We start from the raw sequence: 19,487 nt of genomic DNA on the forward strand, positions 1-19,487 counted from the left end.
GAAACTTATACAAATTGGCACAGTGATAGAGGACAGCCTGAACTATCACCATAGCAAATTTGGAGTCTCCAACTCATTCCCTCTAGCGCCACCAGCTGTCCAAAGTTTCACTCATGTTTATGCTAATAACTTTTGAACCACAAGGGCTAGAAACAAAATTCTTTTTTCCTCTGATTCCTGAGCTCATGACGATTCGACTGCACCATATGACGTCATTTTCCGTCATAATAGTTTTCCCGCCATTTTGAATTTTCCGAAAAACCTACTTTTTCGAACTCCTCCTAGGCCGTTGCTCCGAATTTCACGAAAAATTAACCAGATCATCTCCAGACCTTGACGACCAAAAGTTATGGAATTCAAGTTGATTCGAATTACCGTTCTCGAATACCACGCAAATAAATTTTACGTAGCGCTTGCGAAAACAGACGTAAGGCCGTATCTCCACAACGCTTTATCAGATTCAGACCAAATTTGGTACATGTCATCACAAGCATGACCTGAGGCTACATGCTGCGTTTCGGCGCAGCGCCACCTACTGGTCCGGAGATATGAATAATTTATGTTTTTGCTTATAACTTCTGAACGGTTTGTCCAAAAATCACAAAAGTGGTCTCGTTAGATTCAGGGCGTCGAGCTGAGTTGACTGATATCCAATTTTCCCATATCGGCCATTTTGGCTGTCGGCCATTTTGAATTATGTGCTAAAATACTGTATTTTATGAACGCATGAACGTATTGTTACGAAACTCAGTATGGGTCATCAGTACAACGCCCTAAAGGTACTCAAAAATTTATGAGACAGCGCCACCTTTTGGTCAAAAGTTATAATGAAATTTCCAAAAATGCTAATAACTTTTGAATAAATTTGCCTATAGTAATGACACTGATCTCAATAGATTCCTTGGGTTATGCTGAAAACATAGATACCAATTTTGCCATAGTCAGCCAAACTTCCTGTCCGCCATCTTTATTTTCTTTTAAAACCTACTTTTTCGAACTCCTCCTAGACCGAACGTCCGATTTTCACCAAAATCGGATCGTGTCATCTCCAGACCGTGCCGAGTAAAAGTTATGGATTTCGTGTCGATAGACAAAACCGTTTTTGTATACCGCAGTGTCAAAGTTGAGGCATGATGCCAAAATGACTATTCAGGCTTTATATCTGCAATGCCTTGACATATTGACACCAAACTTTGTATGTGTCATTGTCACTTCACTCTGACCACATCACATCAGTTTCGTAATTGCGCCACCTATTGGTCGAAAGTGATAATCATATTTTTAGTTAATGTATGTGATTTTTCAACCATTTTGCCAAAATTCATCTTTAAATGTCTTCAATTGCTCCTTGCTGCAGTTGGTCTCTCACTTCCAGCCACTTTGGCATGTCTTGTCGTCTTGCTTGCGCTTGGCCCCGGTGATTGCTGCTTGCAGCTATATTTAATCTTGTTCTTGTGTTCTAAAGATGCAATCACCAGACGATGAAGGGGTAAATGCTGCTCAACAGAGCAAGGCACGAGGGTTCTACAAATTGGTGACAGATGGAGATGCACTTAAGTTCAGCAGCTTCCTGCATGATACGTTGACTCATCTTAGCAACCTGTCAGTGAAATTGCAGCAGTCATGTTTAACAGTAGCTGACGTCCACAGATGCCTGACCAGGCTGTGATCCTCAAATACAAATATAGGTACATAGATTGATTACTGTTTTTAGTTATTAGTGTAATCTTAAATCTTTGATATAAGTGTTATTAATCTTTGCTTCAGCTTAAAAAGTGGTTTTCCCATTCCAAAGACCTAGTCCAATTTTACCTCCTAATATGTGACCTTCCTCTTGTCATGAATGTCTTGACGCACATGTATTAAATGAATTTATTCTGATGAAAAGGCAAAATGCTTTTTACACACAGCATGTATCACTGAACCACTCATTGTGATTGTATTGTAATGATTAGGACTGTAAAGTCTTGATGTGCAAATCCTTTTGAAATAAGTAAACTAAAACTTAATTTTTGACTACAGACCTGGAGCGATGCTGAGGAAGGTGTTGGATTCCAACACCTACCAGGGTGTTAACCTGAGACATAGTGACACCAGCCACATGATGGCTAACAAAGACAAACTTCTGGACAAGCTGTCCGACAGCATGGACAACAGATTTGGGGATGTGGGGTCTGGAATCCTGAGCGATACAAAGATAGTGAGCTTCCAACAATGGCCTGATCCAGAAAACAGTGCAGGTTAGCATCTCAAAGCAACTTGCAATAACTTGATGTACAAATTTGTTCTAATGCCAGAGAGCAGTTTGATTTTCTATTATTAAAGAACACAACTTTAAAATGTCCAAATTTTTAACTCAAAACAACATACACTTCTACAACAAACTTTTAAAATAATCTTTTTATATAATTTCACACTTTGGTGACTCAGAAGTGGAAAGGCTCACAAGTCACTTCAAGCCGATATTGATCTCTTCTGGAGTTGATGTCGATCTGATTGCAGACCAATGGACCATCATCAAGTCCTGCCTCTACAAGGAGCCACCGACACTTGAGAAAGTCACCTGGACTGAAGTTAACAGGATGCTGAGGGAGACATGTCCTGACTTCCTGGACCTTGTGGATCTGGTGTTATGCATGCCTGCATCAACAGCAGACTGTGAGCATGGGTTTAATGTAATGAAGATGGTGAAGTCTGATTGGCGGTCCAGTCTCAAGTGTGAGACACTGTCTGACCTGCTCTTTGTCCATCTGTCCTCCCCCACAATCAAAGACTTTAACCCTAGCCCAGCAGTTGAGATGTGGCATGCCAGCAGCATACGGTCAAGGAGACCAGACCTCATGGAAGATGCAGCAGAGGTGGAGGAAGAGGAGTGCATCTGCTCCTTTTTTGTGGACTCAGATTAGCAGCAGTCAGTATGACTATCTGTGACACAGGAAATCAATGAATACAAATATTTAAAAATATATATATTCTAAGAGTTATTATTACTTATATTGTATATTTTGTTAATAACTTGACAGCACTTAAATGTGTATTCTTACAAGTTAAAGAACAATGTTTGTGCAATTCCTGTTTTTCACCTTTATGAGGCAAAAAAAAAAACTGGCTAGTAAAAAGTCACTGTGGTTAAATCCACCTGCCACAGTGGCTGGTGGTCAAAAAAGTTAACGTCAGCCCCTGTGTGTGTGTGTGTGCCATTCAGGTTGAGTGGATTGGCACACACTGCAGAAGGATGATTGAGGGAGAAGTAGATATTGTCCTTTAGCACTCTTGAACCAAGTTTGTTTGGGTGGTGTCCGTCCTGTTGGAACAGTTGCCTCTGACTCCAGAAAAGATTGAAGTTGTCAATGAAGTTCACTCCTTTTATATTGCAGGTTTTTTGGAGCCATGTATTAAGCCCAAGCAGCCGTGAAAACAAGTTTGTTCCTCTTGCTGGGAGTGGTCCACTGATAAATCTTTGAACTTTCAGTCTTTTAAGATTTTTCAAAAAGTTCATTGAAATTCTTCTTGAGGAGTTCTGACTGCTCTTTATGAATATCATTTTCCCCCACATGAATGATGAGTCGATTTGCAGTCTTATGTTTCATCAGAATGTTCTCAAGGTCCCTGTTTACATCAGAAATTGTTGCTTGTGGAAGGCAGCATGTAGTTGTATCCCTGCTACTAATGTTTCTGATTATGTTGTCACCTACTATCAGAGTCCTGGGCTCGGCTAGGCTCTGAGCTGAGTGCCGCTGTCTGCTCGACCTTGAGCGCCAGTTAGCATCAGTGTTAGCTACTGGCTTATTCAGTCTGTGTTCGATCACATTCATCACGTTTGGGGATTCCTCATTTACATTCATTAATACTTCAAATCTGTTCTCAAGATGTATAGGCGGTAGGGCTGGGCGATATGGCCTAAAAAAAAAATCCCCGATTTTTTCATAAAAAATCCGATTTACGATTTAAATCGATTTTTTTCCCTCTATTTAAAATCAATCTGCAGATGACAAATAAATTATTCAAAACAAGTTTTAGCTTTATTTAATTATATAAAGTGCAATCAGAAACAACAAGCCAAGATGGCAGGCTTGTAAACAGCCAGCCAACTTTGTAAACAGTGAAAATGTAACATAACATAACCTAACATAACATAAAATGGGTGTATATTAAAATGGGTGTATATTTTTCTCTCCCAAAAAAAGGCACCTAGCAGCTACTGCAAACATACAGAGCCCTGTCAGCTGGTATTATTATTAGCCTAAAGGTTAAAAATAACATCTCAAATTTATTTTAATGCGTTTTTTATAATGACAACGTTATAATATTTTAATGATATAGGTAAAAATATAATAAAAATGTAATATAGTTATCATATTTAGCCGCCGGAACACATTCGCGCAGACAGTTGGGTCCTGCGTGGATGTATCAAACATCTCGAAAACCATCAAAAAAATCTCTGTCTCTTCCACAAATTGCTGTATATTTAACCGCTGTTACAAGCGTGTATTTATTGTTATGTGTGTCACGCCTTTGTAGTACTAAAAGCGAAAATAGTGATCAAGTCTACTACTCAGCCAAATATAGTCAACATTTATTGTTCTCAAGATTCTTGGACAATGGCCGTGCAAGGCCCCCTTTAACAAAACACCAGAAGACCAACACACTCAGCCCTTCCATGGGATTTGTATACTTCACAGCTATTTTGCTACTAGCTGGTGATGTAGAAACAAATCCTGGTCCACAGGCTATGATTGTAAACAGCTTTGTTATCACTCAATCAACTCAACCCAGGCAGCTTCCGCAGCAATTTTTGCCACCATCGGCGCAGTTTACTGGGTTATTGCCGCAGCTAACCTGGACACTACCGTCACAGCTCTCCGGCCTATCATCGCCGCAGCTCTCTGGCCTACCATTGCCGCTAACTTGTAGTCCACCGCCGCAGCTCATCTGGTTACCCACACAGTTAACCTGGATACCATCGCCACAAACCCGGATACCATTGCCGCAATTCATCTGGCTACCACCGCAGCTCACCTGGCTACCACCGGCACAGCTCACTTGGCCACCACCAGAGCTAATTCACCTTCCATCGCAGCTACAGATGGTACTCAACCAGAATGAGACTTTTACCGCCGCTGCCTTTGACCGCTAAGAGGCGCTACAATCGCAGACTTTGAAAAGTGTCAGTTTATTCTCTCTATTGCGTAATCTGAGAGTGTTTGAAATGTGGTAAAACAGATCAATTCAAGTTAAACATGTAGTTAAATGAATTCATAATCACAAGACTGAAATTAAATGTAGGCCTAATACATTTAATAAATAATGAAAACATTTCAACACAAAACATTGCAATAGAAAAATATTAGGCTACATCAATGAGGCTTTGCAAGAGCAAGGCCTTATCAGCGGACCGACGATAGCGCAGTGGATAACGCAACAGCACAAGCTTCACGGAGTTTCAAGCAATGCGAGATCGAATCTCATAGCCTTAGCTGACAGCGTTAAATGTTTTACCATTCTTGATGCTTAGATAGGTAACTGTTTATTGAAGTCAAGCATTTTGTTTAATTATCAATGGCACATTACAACATACATTTGCTAGAGCCGCTGCACAGACGACAAAACTGATAAAGGAAGATTATCCAAGAGGTCCTCGCTGCAGCCTGTAGCACGATGACGTAGCTGGATGGTCCAATACGTAGTGGACTCTGTTACGCGCATGCGCGGTGGTGTGTTTTGGTGACGGAAACAATCACGCGTGCTTTGATCTTCCAAGAAGAATAAAGTGAATATATAAATGGTCACTTGAGTATGCAAGCTCTTTTCCTCCACAGAATAAAACATTTAAAAAAATAATTGAGACTTTTTTATCTCACAATTACGAGTTTACATTTAGCATAGGCCTACTGACTTTATTTCTCAGAATTGTGAGATATAAAGTCAGAATTGCGTGAAATAAAGTCTCAATTGCGTGTTATAAAGTCAGAATTGCGAGATATAAAGTCAGAATTGCGAGATATAAAGTCAGAATTGCGAGATATAAAGTCAGAATTGGGTGTTATAAAGTCAGAATTGGGTGTTGTAAAGTCAGAATTGGGTGTTATTAAGTCAGAATTCTGACTTTTTTTCTCGCAATTCTGAATTTATAACACATAATTGCGAGTTTATCTCCCAATTCTGACATATTTTCTCAGAATTGTGTATAAACTCGCAATTGCGGGTTATAAAGTCAAATAAATATTATTCAAAAATATTATTATTTTTTACCTCAGTAGGCTAGTTTAATATCTCACATCTCACAATTCTGACTTACACGCAATTGCGACTTTATATCATGCCATCCTGACTATCTCCCAATTGCGTATTATAAAGTCAGAATAGCGAGATATAAACATGCAATTCTGAGAAAAAAAGTCTGAATTTCAAGCTTTATTTCTCGCAATTGCGAGTTTATATCTCATAATTATGACTTAATAACACGCAATTGCGACTTTATATTACGCAATTCTGACTTAATAACACACAATTGCGACTTTATATCACGCAATTCTTAGATAAAAAGTCAGAATAGTGAGATAAAAATCGCAATTACCTTTTTTATTTCTCACTCCGTGGCGAAAACAAGCTTCCGTACATGTCTTGCAGACACTGAACAGCAAGAACCTTATGTACAGATCACTGGAAAAACGAATAGCCATTAAAAACTCTTACCAGGCAAAATATCATTAAGCACTTTTTTTTTTTGACATCTGACAAGATTTATTTTCTTGATGCTGTTATTATTTTTGCATTTTCCCTTGGATGTGTACTGGTATTGTAAGATGTTTACAGACCTTATTGTATTGTACCTTTAAAATTACAGAGACAATTAGATTATTGACTCATTTTTGCTTCCACTCAACAGCAAATATGACCTGAATAAAATAAAATGGCTAATAATAACAACCCCGCAATATCCCCGCAACATTTAATTATGACAGGTTTATACTGGGTTGATAATGAAAATTAAAAAGGCTTTATTTTAAAATGTTCTATATACACGCATTAAAAAAAAAAAACTTGCAGTGAGGACATGCTATTAATCTATCAAATGTATGTTTAAAATCATGTGATTGAAATGTTGTAAAATTAACTATTTTGTAGAGAGAAACTCGGATAACTTAGCATCCCATTTATGTAATTACTTATTCATCAACAATTACTTACTATTAAACTATACTACTACTACTACACAGGTTAGATTAGAATATCATCTCAATACAATATTGAGCAAACATGTCACCTTTACCAGCGCAGGCGAATTATAACCATAGACAGTACGATTATAACCCAGAGATCGTTACTGCGCATGCGTCACCAAAACACACCTCCATCCACTACGTATTGGACCATCCAACTACGTCATCGTGCTACAGGCTGCAGCGAGGGATGTCTCAGATTATCAGCCGATCGCGTCAGAAAATGAAAATGATGAAGCTATCTTTAATCTGCTAAATTATTGTTTTGTGAATCATCCACGAAATTGAGATGACTGACAATTGATTCCCGCTATAGCAAAGGAAGAAATTTTTAAAAACTACATTTTTCCTGGACATTTCAAGGTTTAAATAAAGTGTCGGGGGCAGTTTATTTATTTAAAACAGGGTTGCATCGAGTTAGAGTTTAATAAGTAAGAAACAGAATCTTATTCTTGCGACATTTTAAATCTGTATTGCCAAAGAAATTGCATCTAAATAAACAATTAAAACAGTAGGCTATAGTCTACAAAACGAATAGTTCAAAGCAACATAAATTAAGATTTTCTTTGCTTCTCTCTCGCGCTGGATCTCTTTTATTTTAGTTTATTTAGTCTCCCTGCACTGCGCGCGCCGGGTCTCTCTCGACATTAAACAAAATTTCAGGGTAAAACCCCATTATACAGCTGATAATAGGCTACTGATGTCGCTGTGTGTCATCCATACAAATCACGAAAAAAATTTTTGTAACAAATGATTGAGTCTTGCTTCAAACAGAATGCCAGGTTGAATTCACCGTACAATAAAACGAGGTGGATCGCGAATAAAAGCGCTCTGTATCTGCGGCTCACTTGCATTCGTTTAGTTGGCAAGAACGCGTTTCGTCGATAGTTCATGTTTAGATAATGCCAGATTGTTGACACACACACTACTCAAACGTGTTAAAATTCTACAAAACCAGTTGAAACAAATGGATTGAACACTTCAACTGAAAGTGTGTGTGAAACCTCTTTAAATACAATACATAAACTACAATATTTATAATTTAAGGGCCTACATTTGGACACATCGAGAGATTTATCTTTAAAAGTATTTTGCCTTTGCCTGGTCATCAGGCTCTCTGCATATGAAAGACAGAACATTAACACCTCCTGAACCCCCAACCCCCCACAGGCGATCTGACTTTGAGACCGACTTAAAACAAAGAGAAGTCGGAATTCACACTAGACATTAGCATTAGGCTAGTAAAGTGTTGATAATGAAATAATTAAATTATTTAGGCTACATGTAGGCTAATAGGCTAATATTTCTGTCATAAAAGTTTATTAATAAACATTTAATTATTTCAATAGGCCTAATTGAAGAAATAAAACACTACCTCGGTTTGGGCCAGCTTTTTCCAAGCAAACCTAAATGCAAACACATGTTCATTTGTTGTCATGAATACAATGTTCAACTCAATGTTAAATTCCACGGGGATCTGTGGATTACAACCAGGGTGCGCGATTTGTGAATTAGCTATTATTATTTTTTTATATATAAATCTCGAACCACAGTGCTTGCTGCTGCTAAACTAAATAACATTTATATAATAATTATGAACTTAAATGAAACAATATCGCAACATTTCGACAAATAAATTATCTGATCTATTTTTACAATTTAATTCAGGGTGATTTAGCCTAGACTACATTTAATTATAGCGAGATTTTCACCCTTGTCCGTTCATCATTGGGAAGCGCTCACAGCTAGATCCTCTGCACCTCTCGGTTTCATACGAATTACCTAATCAGATAACATTTATTAAATATTTAGACATTTAAAGGCTTTAGACATAGCCGATTTCTTATCGTGACTGAGCGGAGGCAAGTGGCTTTCGGTTCATTTTTGTGACGCGCAGTTCCCGAGACAGAGACGACAGATACACTTTTGAATAAAAGTTTGAATATGAATACAAGTTTACAGTTTTGAACGATGTAGGCTACAATACTCTGATCTGTATGACTAAAAAACTACGGAGTAGCCTAAAGGGCCTAAGTTATTTTAGCTGTCTGTTATGAGAAAAATAAATCCAAATGAACGCGCAGCCGCGTCTGCCGAACACTAATTCAACATGCCAGAATTGTCACAGTGTCTGGTTTGTGTATTCCTGGTGTCCACTAGATGTCCTCTTCCCCACGGTGTCATCCACATTCTCACTACATTTCCCATGATCCTGTCTGTCACTTAGTGTTCATTGTGTTCAGCTGTTTCTTGTCACCTTAATTAGCACTTGTGTATATATACCCTGTCAGTTTCAGTGTTTGTCACGGAGTCCTTGTTAGATGTCCTCACACTTCCTGGTTAGTTTTTTGCCTGTTCCTGTATTTTGTTATTCTTGTTGGATTGCTTATATGGTATTTGACCCTTGCCTGGACCGGATTACGCTTTACGGATTACCCCAAATAAATACATCTTACTGCACTTGGATCTACTGTCTCTCCATTGTGTGTGTCGTGACAAGAATAAAACCCGACTTTAGAACAATGGATAGCGCCACTCGGTGTGGTGTGCCAAAATACTTAATTATAAACTTCAATATTTCATTCAAAATAATCTCAAAATGCTTTGTGACATTTTGAAAGCCGTGCATGCATTAAGGCCACTGGAACCATAAACTGAAACTGGTTCTGATTTTATTGTTTGTCGTTTAAACGTGCCTGTTGCATATCTTTATTTAATATATTTTAAATGGTCTATTGGTGAAGTAATTTATAGAATTGATTACTGTGGAGGGAGGGGGGATTAAAATAATTCAGCAGAAGCAGGGATGTTTAGACCAGAAGGAAATCCCCGTCCCCCTGGCAAATCACACCTTGCTTAAAACCATGTTTTACAAACTCTTTATAGGAACCAAAAAAAAGGCAATCCTGTATAAAAAAACGTTTTGTTTGTTTGATTGTCTGCATTAATAATAGGCTATGACATGCACTAATAGTCTAATATAAAATGTACAATAGTCTATGTTTGTTCGGGATTCGAACCCGTATCATCCAAATGATCGATACGTAAGTTCTACCACTCGGCCATGAATATACTCATTTAGAAATGCCCGGTTTATCCAATCTGTTCCAGAGAAGCGCTCATCATTCGTCTTATTCCTCAATAGAGTAGTAAACAAATAATCAGCTTCTTTGCACCTAATTTATTTTTGTTCGTTATTTTTGTTATTATTATTATTTTATCACGCTGCTCCCAACGGGCAATAGGCTTATGTCGCCCACCGACGTCTAGGCTACAATATGAAATAAAGGCTATATTGTTCTCGTCTCTATTTTTAAATTATGATTCTATTTTTCTGTCCTAAACAATGTTCTATAGTAGCCTATTTCATCTGTTAATTGACATTAACCCCGCTTACATTTCAAAATACGGCAATAGCGGCTGTTTTGCACAATGTCCCTCTGCGCCACCTGGCGGTCATTTCGCGAATGACTTTGAAATGCGACTGGATTATTTTTACCGCGGTAGTTTTGCCGCGGTGCCTGTCGCGGCGGTAATAGGCATTCTGGTTGAGTACCATCTGTAACATGGCTACCATCGGCGCAGTTTACTGGGTTATCGCCGCAGCTAACATGGATACTACCGCTGCAGCTAACCTGGATACCATCGACACAGCTCTCCGGCCTATCATCGCTGTAGCTCTCCGGCCTACCATCGCCGCTAACTTGTAGACCACCGCCGCAGCTCATCTGGCTAACGTTACCCCCACAGTTAACCTGGATACCATCGTCACTAACCTGTATACCATCGCTGCAACTCATCTGGCTACCACCGCAGCTCACCTGGCTACCACCGCAGCTCACCTGGCTACCATCGGCGCAGCTCACCGGGCCACCACCACAGCTAATTCGCCGTCCATCGCAGCTAACATGGCTACCATCGGCGCAGCGTAACGTTACCCGGTTGCTGAAGCGGCGTGCTTGGTCATCGTCGCAGTGCGCCAGGTTTGCGGGACCTGCTCATGCCGATCGGAGGCACTGTGGTGGAGTCGTGCCGCTTGTGCGGTCGGCTCCGCGGGAGGGTCTGGGCCTGGCTCGTGTGGACCGTATGCGCCAGGTCGGCGGCGCGGCAGCGGCATCACCTGTGGGTCTGCACCTTCAACATGTTGCCCAGCAATTGGACATGTACATCGACTCGAAACACCCGGATACCAACGCAGAAATAGGGATTTTTTGATTCCCAAACGTGAACAGTTAGAGCATCTTTTAATTCAATCAAATATTTCCTTTCTAGGATTAACAGAAACGTGGTTAACTTCTTCATCACCTGAGGCAGCAATAACAATACCTGGTTACAATGTTTTTAGAAAGGATAGGGGTCAGGGGAAGGGAGGGGGGGTTATATTATATATTAAAGACACCCTTAAATGCAATGAGATTGTATGGTCTGATGACATTAACCTTAAGCGTGTGGGAGTTGAGATTATTCTCTCTAAAGAAATGACTTTTACAGTCATATGCATGTATCGTAAACCCTCAGCTAAAATAGATTTTTATAGTGATCTCAAAACCCTTATCAATCGTACTAATTTGAAAAAAAGAGTTAATTTTAATAGGTGATTTTAATATGAACTGGGATAATAAGAAATAACGGAAAAACCTTAAACAAATAACTGATTATTTTAATTTGGAACAATTAATCAAAACGCCAACCCGAATAACTAATCGCTCCAAAACAACAATAGACCTAATTTTTACAAACAAACCTGAAAGAATTATTAAAACCTATAACCTTTTAACTGGTATGTCTGATCATAATGGAATCTTTTTTTCACGAAAATTAACTAAAACACGATCTTGTAATTCCATTGTTTCAAATAATTCTCTGTATTATAATATTATCCCTAAAAATCAACATCAAAATTGTGAAATAGCCCTGAATGGGCAGGACTGGGCTTATCTAATCGCAAGCAAAGATGTTATAGGCAATAGTGTAATTTTCCATAGCAAGGTTAAAACGGTTATGGCATCATTTATAAAAAAGGTGAGGCATAGAAGAACAAATGACAATGCCATACCATGGCTTTATAATGATTGTAGGCTGCAAATGAAGAGAAGAGATCAATTATTAAAAAGGGCGATTAAAACTGGCCTTACCTCAGATAGACAACAATTCACTTCAGCAAGAAATAAAGTTATACAAATAATGCGGAAGGCCAAATCTACATTTTTTATGAATATTATTGATAGTGCAAAAGGGAATGGGAAAAAAAAATGGCAAAGCATTAATAAACTAACTGGTAAACAGAATAAACAAGATAAATTAACTGAACTTAAAATTAATAATGTAGTGGTGAAAGATCCACTCACTCTAGCGTCTGAATTAAACTCGTTTTTTTTTAAATCTGTCCAAGAAATATCTCAATTATTTATCACACCTGAATGTGTTTCTTCTCCTGTAAACTGCTCACAGCCTATATTTATGATAGAAGAAATCACGGAACCAGATGTGGCATCCATCATCGACGAGTTAAATAACTCAAAAGCTAAGGATCAGTTTGGATTGGACACATATTTCCTTAAACTGCATAAGGAGTCTTTAGTATGCCCTATTACACATATGATTAATTTATCTATCAAACAATCTGTTGTTCCACCAGACTGGAAGATGGCTACAATTACACCAATTTTTAAATCAGGGAATAGATTAGATATAAATAATTATAGACCAATCAGTATCTTGCCAGTTATATCAAAAGTTATTGAGAAATGGATAGCAAACCAATTAATAAAGCATCTAAATATATGCGGCTCCCCTTTGCATCCAATGCAATTTTGTTTTCGTACTCATCATTCAACTGAGACAGCTGTTAATGTGTTTATGGAAAGGGTCAAACATTTATTAGACACTCATCCTGTTGTTGGTGCTGTTTCTCTAGATCTGAAAAGGGCATTTGATTCTGTCAATCATCAGATGCTCCTGTCTAGATTAACACATTTCAATTTCTCCGAACAAGCCATCAGCTGGATGAACTCGTACTTAGCCAATAGAATACATTGTGTCTCTATTGACAACATTAAATCTCCCTATTTAGAATGTACAGTAGGGGTTCCTCAAGGCTCCATACTTGCACCTATTCTTTTTTCTTTATACATTAACGACCTGCCTACAGTATGCCAAAACATCAATATTTTAATGTATGCAGATGACGCAGTAATTTTTACACATGCAAAAACTGTTCAAGAAGCCTCTCAGTCACTTACATCTACACTGAGCTGTATACAGGAGTGGCTCTTTAAATCATGTCTACTACTAAACCCTAAAAAAACTGTATGATGTTTTCTAAGCGGCAGATTGAAGTGACTCGCTCAAATATATTTTTAAACCAAGAAGAACTAGAGATTGTATACGAATTCAAATACCTTGGCATTGTATTAGATCCAACACTGTCTTTTAAAAATCATATAAAAAGTTTATCAAAAACGGTTAAATTTAATCTTGCTAACTTTAGATTTATTAGACCATCTCTGTCACATAAAGTAGCTAATGTTTCTTCACTCTATGATCCTTTCTCATCTTGAATATGGTTTTACAAACTGGTCACTCACAAACGCCACAACGCTTAAAACAATGGAGTCACTTCTCAAACAAGCTCTAAAAATTTTAGACCGGAAACCACTCTCTTATCATCACTGCTTAATATTACAAAAATATAACCTACTAAGCTTTGCAAATTTCTTAAAGCTCAAATATGGCTGTGCTATATATAAGATCCTACATGGTCTTGCCCCACCCCCACTAAGTGACTACATTAAGGTGAAAACAACGGGCGGAGGCAGAAGTGTAACCAGGGCCTGCACGAGAGGTGATTGTGTGGTGCCTCACAGACGTACAGCTTTCGGACAAAATGTACTATCAATTAAGGGGACAGAGATATGGAACAAATTACCGGTTGCTGTGAGAGAAAGTCCGACCTTCCCTAGTTTTAAGAACCAACTTAAACGATGGCTTAAAACAAATCAAGTATGTGCCCACTAATGATAATTGTTGTAATTTAGGTAGTTTAGTACGGTTCATTGTATTACTTTATAAGTGTATGTACACACCAAACTAGATCTAGCATTTTGCAGCATCAAATAGTACTTTAAGAAATTGATAATGCACTTAATGCACTTTGAGTAGCACTTTACTATGTATGTGTATATGTGTGTGTTTCGTCATGTATGAGTATGTCATTTTAGATGCCCTGTCCGCTAACTGCGGCATTTCTTATATGTTGTTGTTAATTGTAGTGTCTTTTAAATTAAGTCAAATCATGTTTAAATTAAATGTTTAGTTTTTTGTTACTAGGTATTGTTGATCACCTCACATGGGACTACAAATGTAAAATAGCCTGGGGGCTAACTTTGGCATATGTACATTGCTGAAAAGCTATGTTCATTCATATGCATTGTCCCTTTTAAATAAATAAATAAATAAATCTTTCAAATTACCCATTGATCATTCGTGTTTATTTATGTTAACTAAGTTAGTAGCAACAGATGACCGGTTCACGTGCCGCTTGAACTGAGATCTGTCTGCGATCTGTCACGTCACATTTACAAGCGCCAAAACGGTGTTTATTGATTGAATTTTGTAATTAAATTGACAGAATCTGAGAGCTGAGAATTTGTTTTATATCAATAGTACCGTAAACCTTCTCTGTCGGTGTCAGTGTCCTCTTTGCCTCGCGATTTTCTCTGCGTGAGAAAATGGATGTGTGGCTTGAGAGCGAGTGGAAAGTGACAACTGCGTGAGTCTCACGGTGAATGCGTGAGAGTTGGCAGCACTGCAGATTCAGTTTGTAAATGTTTTTGGCGGGTGTGCTTGTGCAGCCGCGGTCTTGTTCATTTGCCATGTTGTTTGTGTAGCTCTCTGGCAAACGCGCTGAGCGCGTTCGGAACTACGGGGGCCCAGAGGGGAGCGTCGGCGGATATTATAGAGAAAACCGATTTTCATTCAAACACATCGATGTACACTACACACTCGAGTTAATCAATAAAATCGATTTATCGCCCAGCCCTAATAGGCGGTGGTAGGAGACCAGTGTTTGCAATCCTTGTCAGAGCCGTATCTGGGGTAGAGGATGCTACTGCGGCAATATGTGATACTCATGACAATCTGATGTCTCGAGGTCCTTTGGGTCTCACTCCCTGATTGTGCCAAGTCGATCAGCTTGTTTCTCTACACTCAGTATGGCCTATAGCAGTAGATTCATGGGGCTCACCTGCTGTATGCTGAGGGCGTCCATGACGGAGCTCTGTTGTGTGTTCCGTCTGGTTTGGTGGTCTCGCAAATAACTTTGTTTCAAGAACTGCAATCCTTTGTAAAAGTCTGTGGCAGTTACTGCAGCAAGTAGATTCCAGAAGAGGCATTTTCTCTTATCCTTATGAGGCAGTTGTGTTTTCTCTTCCCCGGAATGTAAGCTTTCAGTGAGAGGCTGGTCGAATAAAATAATTCAGCTTTTTTGTAGTAATCCAAGCGTTTTAGCACCGTGCTGATTTGCTGAAGTTAAAATTAGTTAATAAAAGAAGATAAAATATAAAAATATAAAAGCGATAGAGCAAAGCACAGAGCAGTAAGCAAGAGCGTCCGAACAGTAGCTGAGCAGGAAGCCACAGTGAGGCGGTAAGTTGAGCCTATAGTTGACTTCATTGATCTGCCTCTGGACGGTGAACGGTCCAATGTATCGAGGACTCAGCTTATCCCTTTATGACCTGCCATAGAACAATTCTGCCAGATTATATCTTAGTATTTTTACATGCTGTGCTGTCATTCTTTAGAGCATTTTCATATGCCATACATCAAAACAATCCTTACACCCCCAATTTGAAGGCTATCTTTGTAATAAATCAATAGTAACTAGATAAAAAGCTGAAAAGTGCAATAAACCAAAAAATGTTATTAAAATTGTTTATTTTTTCTACATATTTTATTAAATACAGAAATATCGCAAATGTCAACCTCAAACTTGTCAATGTAAAAAATTAGCATAAAACACTTTAAAACTACACACAATTGATTTGAACTGTTTACATAAATTAGTTTGTAAGATACACTCATTCATCGGGCGCAAGTAGCAGCTAGTGTGCCAAAACCTCCGCGTCCGTGTACTTCTCTAGTCGTGCAGGCATGACGTTGCGCGTGCGTGTGTGTGAGAATGCGCTTGCATTTGTAAATGTGTGTTTGTATGTATGTGTAAAAGAGTAATAAATGATAAAATGACGAAGCAATGATAAAAAAGACAATAACGAAAGTAAATCGCATCAGAGTAGCTATCAGGTAGCAATGGGAGTCAAATGTCGCATCTTGTGACGTCACAACATGCGACACACTCTGGGGTCATAGTGCATGAACGTGTATGAGCGTATGGGAAGACGTGACTGTCGATCGCAGATCTATAGAACATTTGTGCAAAGGACATGCAATGCGTTTTAGTGTTTTTATTTGAAAACGCATATTATGCTATTTGTGCAGACTCATTAGAGGGTGAAAACAACGCAACAGGAGCATGTTGGAGGCTCGATCGGAACGTGTAACGTCTTTGGTTTTGTGTGCAAAAATTATTATTGAGCTAGCCATTTGGTTTCAGTTTCTATCGGCTCTTAAACAGAGACACGCAAACGGGTGTCCAGAGCCCGGAGATGTGTGGGCTGAGTCCAGAAGGGCTAAACGATGGGGAGGTGGAATGGTTTTTTTTGAGAGATCTGTTCATCGATATCCCAAGTGATGGGACTGACGAACATGGCTGGAGGGAGGATGGGTTCCGGAAGGGTTTTCTCTGGAGTGGTTTGGTGAAGACGGGAAAGGGCATCGGCTTTGCAGTTATTGATTCCAGGGCCGTAGGTTACGGGTAAGTTGAACCATGTAAAGAACAATTCCCACCAGGCTTGACGGGGATTCAGTCTTTTTGCTTCTCTGAGATACTCCAGATTACAGTGATCGGATTAGCAAATCCTAGGAAACGTTAAAGTTCCTTTACAGTTGTGGGTTGTGGCCAGTTCCGGATGGTGTCCACCTTCCTCTGGTCCATCTGGATGCAGTGTTGATTTATGAGGTACCCAAGGAAATGGACTGAGGTAGTGTGGAACTCGCACTTTTCAAGTTTGAGACAGAGCTGATGGTTTTTCTAGGACGTGCGTAACGTGATGATGATGTTCTGAGAGGTTCCGGGAGTATATGAGGATGTCATCGATCTAAACCACCACGAACCGATTAAGGAATTCTCTGAATACCTCGTTCATGTATCCCTGGAACACAGCTGGAGAGTTGGGCAGGCCGTACGGCATAACCCGGTACTCGTAGTGACCTGTGGGTGTGAAGAAGGCTGTTTTCCACTCATCGCCTCGAAGAATACGGATGATAGGCGCTACGCAGGTCCAACTTGATACAGGCCCGTATCAAGAAGATACGGGCTCCTTTTAGTTGTTCCAGAGCAGCGTGGACCAGAGGAAGGGGATAGCTGAACTTGACAGTCTGTGAGTGGTGGTAGTCGATGTACGGCCTCAAGCCTCCATCATTCTTGGCGACAAAGAAGAAGCTGGAAGCGGCAGGGGACGTGGATGGACGAATAAACTGTTGTTGAAGAGCTTCCTCGACATACTCCTCCATGGCCTTCTGCTCCGGGATGGACAAGGTGTATATAGGTAGCAGGTCGATAGCACAGTCCCATGGCCGATGAGGTGGTAATTTGGTAGCCAGTTGTTTACTGAAGACATCCTGGAACGCCCGGTATCCTGACAGAATTTCAACCTTGTGAGTGATTTCTGGACTTTCCATGGAGGTGGAGTTGATGGCGAGGTTCTGATGATTCCGGTTAGATGAAGACGAAGAGTTGCTAGGAATTCTCTGAACAGGAGGTAGACAGGATAGGAAACATTCAGCACTCCATCGAAGTATCTCACCGGATCTCCAGTCGATGTGTGGTTGGTGTTGAATCATCCACGGGCGTCCCAGGATGAGATCCGCCATTGATTCCTCCAGCACCATGAAGGTAATGTCCTCCGTGTGCAAACATCCAATGCGGAGTGTCGAGAAGTGACGAATGCAACCCCTTCCCAGCGGCTTTCCTTGAATGGTGTGGATGCGAAGATTTTGGGAACATCGTTTCTTGGGTGCATTTAATTTCTGAAGGAGCTGGGTGGAGATGAAGTTCCCCGCTGAACCGGAGTCAATGAGGGCTTGTGCTGAGACACATATATCAGATGTTAGAACATAAACTGTGGTACGAGATAGGGTTTCTACTCTTGGAGGAATTTGTACTCACCGCCGGGCGTTGGGGTCCTACAGGACAGATGTTGATAACATGACCTTCGTTACAACGGTACAGGCAAAAACGATGTTGGATTCTGCGTTGACGCTCCGCTTGGGTCAGGTGATAACTGTCGATTTGCATAGGTTCTGGTGCTGGAGGAAAGACAGATGGTGTTGTGGGCGGAGGAAGAGCTGACGCAGGCGGTTAGGCGTTGAGACACGCAGATGGTCTTCTGTATGAAACTCTCCAATCCCATCGAGTCATCATACACAACCATGAGTTGACGGATGTCAGCGTTAAGACCATGGCAAAAGCAGTGAGTAGGGCGGTCTCATTCCACCCACTAGGTGCCACCAAGGTACGAAACTGCAAGGCATAGGAACAGACTGATTGTTTACCGTGGCGCAGGTTAAATAGTTGATCGTGGATGGAGTTCCGAAGCGGCTTGACCGAACACCTCTTTGAAATGACCGATGAAGTTGTTGAGCGATTTAGTTACTTGGGCGTTGGAATTCCACAGTGATTGCGCCCACTGGAGTGTGCGGCCAGACAGCAAGGTCATCACAAAAGCCACTCAGGCAGAATTGCTGGGAAATTGATGAGCTTGCATCTCGAAGAACAGAGAGCAATGAATTGTATTGTAGAATGAATCCGCTGCAGTCCTCCGCCTCACCGGTGAATGTCGCTGGTCGGGCCATGGGACTGGCAGAGGCAGCGGATGGTATGGGTGATGACGGAAGAAGAGATGGATGAGCAGCGTGGTGAACATCGGCGGGAAGGGAAGGTGGATTATTCAGAGAGGGTGGCTGAAGTGATAATCTGACTGTGTGAACCAACTCGGCAAACGGATCGCGGGGTGGATCCGCAGCGGGTTCCGTGGGATTCTGCATGTGGTCTGATCTTCTGTCACGGATAGTGATGAAGCAGACAGGTGAGTAAAATAATACTGAAGTTTATTTTGAACAGAAGCACAGAAACCAGCAGATGTAAAT

General features: G+C 40.2%; 1 protein-coding gene across 1 annotated transcript; it reads left to right on the forward strand.

Annotated features, from left to right (window-relative positions):
- The first annotated feature begins 1,465 nt into the window (after nt 1-1,465).
- On the forward strand, nt 1,466-2,959 carry LOC306994238 (zinc finger protein 862-like). The gene is made up of 3 exons (XM_079639848.1): nt 1,466-1,688; nt 2,023-2,240; nt 2,431-2,959. Exons 1-3 carry the CDS (start codon nt 1,651-1,653, stop codon nt 2,904-2,906), a joined length of 732 nt encoding a protein of 243 aa, XP_079495974.1. The 5' UTR covers nt 1,466-1,650; the 3' UTR covers nt 2,907-2,959.
- Nucleotides 2,960-19,487: the final 16,528 nt, after the last annotated feature.

Source organism: Phoxinus phoxinus, assembly GCF_949152265.1.
Source record: "Phoxinus phoxinus genome assembly, contig: scaffold_66, whole genome shotgun sequence".
Classification (NCBI taxonomy): domain Eukaryota; kingdom Metazoa; phylum Chordata; class Actinopteri; order Cypriniformes; family Leuciscidae; genus Phoxinus; species Phoxinus phoxinus.

Excerpts from the sequence above, each read along its gene's own strand:
- LOC306994238 (XM_079639848.1), top strand. The coding sequence starts at position 1,651 with ATGCCTGACCAGGCTGTGATCCTCAAATACAAATATAG. Across the intron at positions 1,689-2,022 it reads ATCCTCAAATACAAATATAG|ACCTGGAGCGATGCTGAGGA; the intron begins GTACATAGATTG and ends TTTTGACTACAG. Across the intron at positions 2,241-2,430 it reads TGATCCAGAAAACAGTGCAG|AAGTGGAAAGGCTCACAAGT; the intron begins GTTAGCATCTCA and ends TTGGTGACTCAG.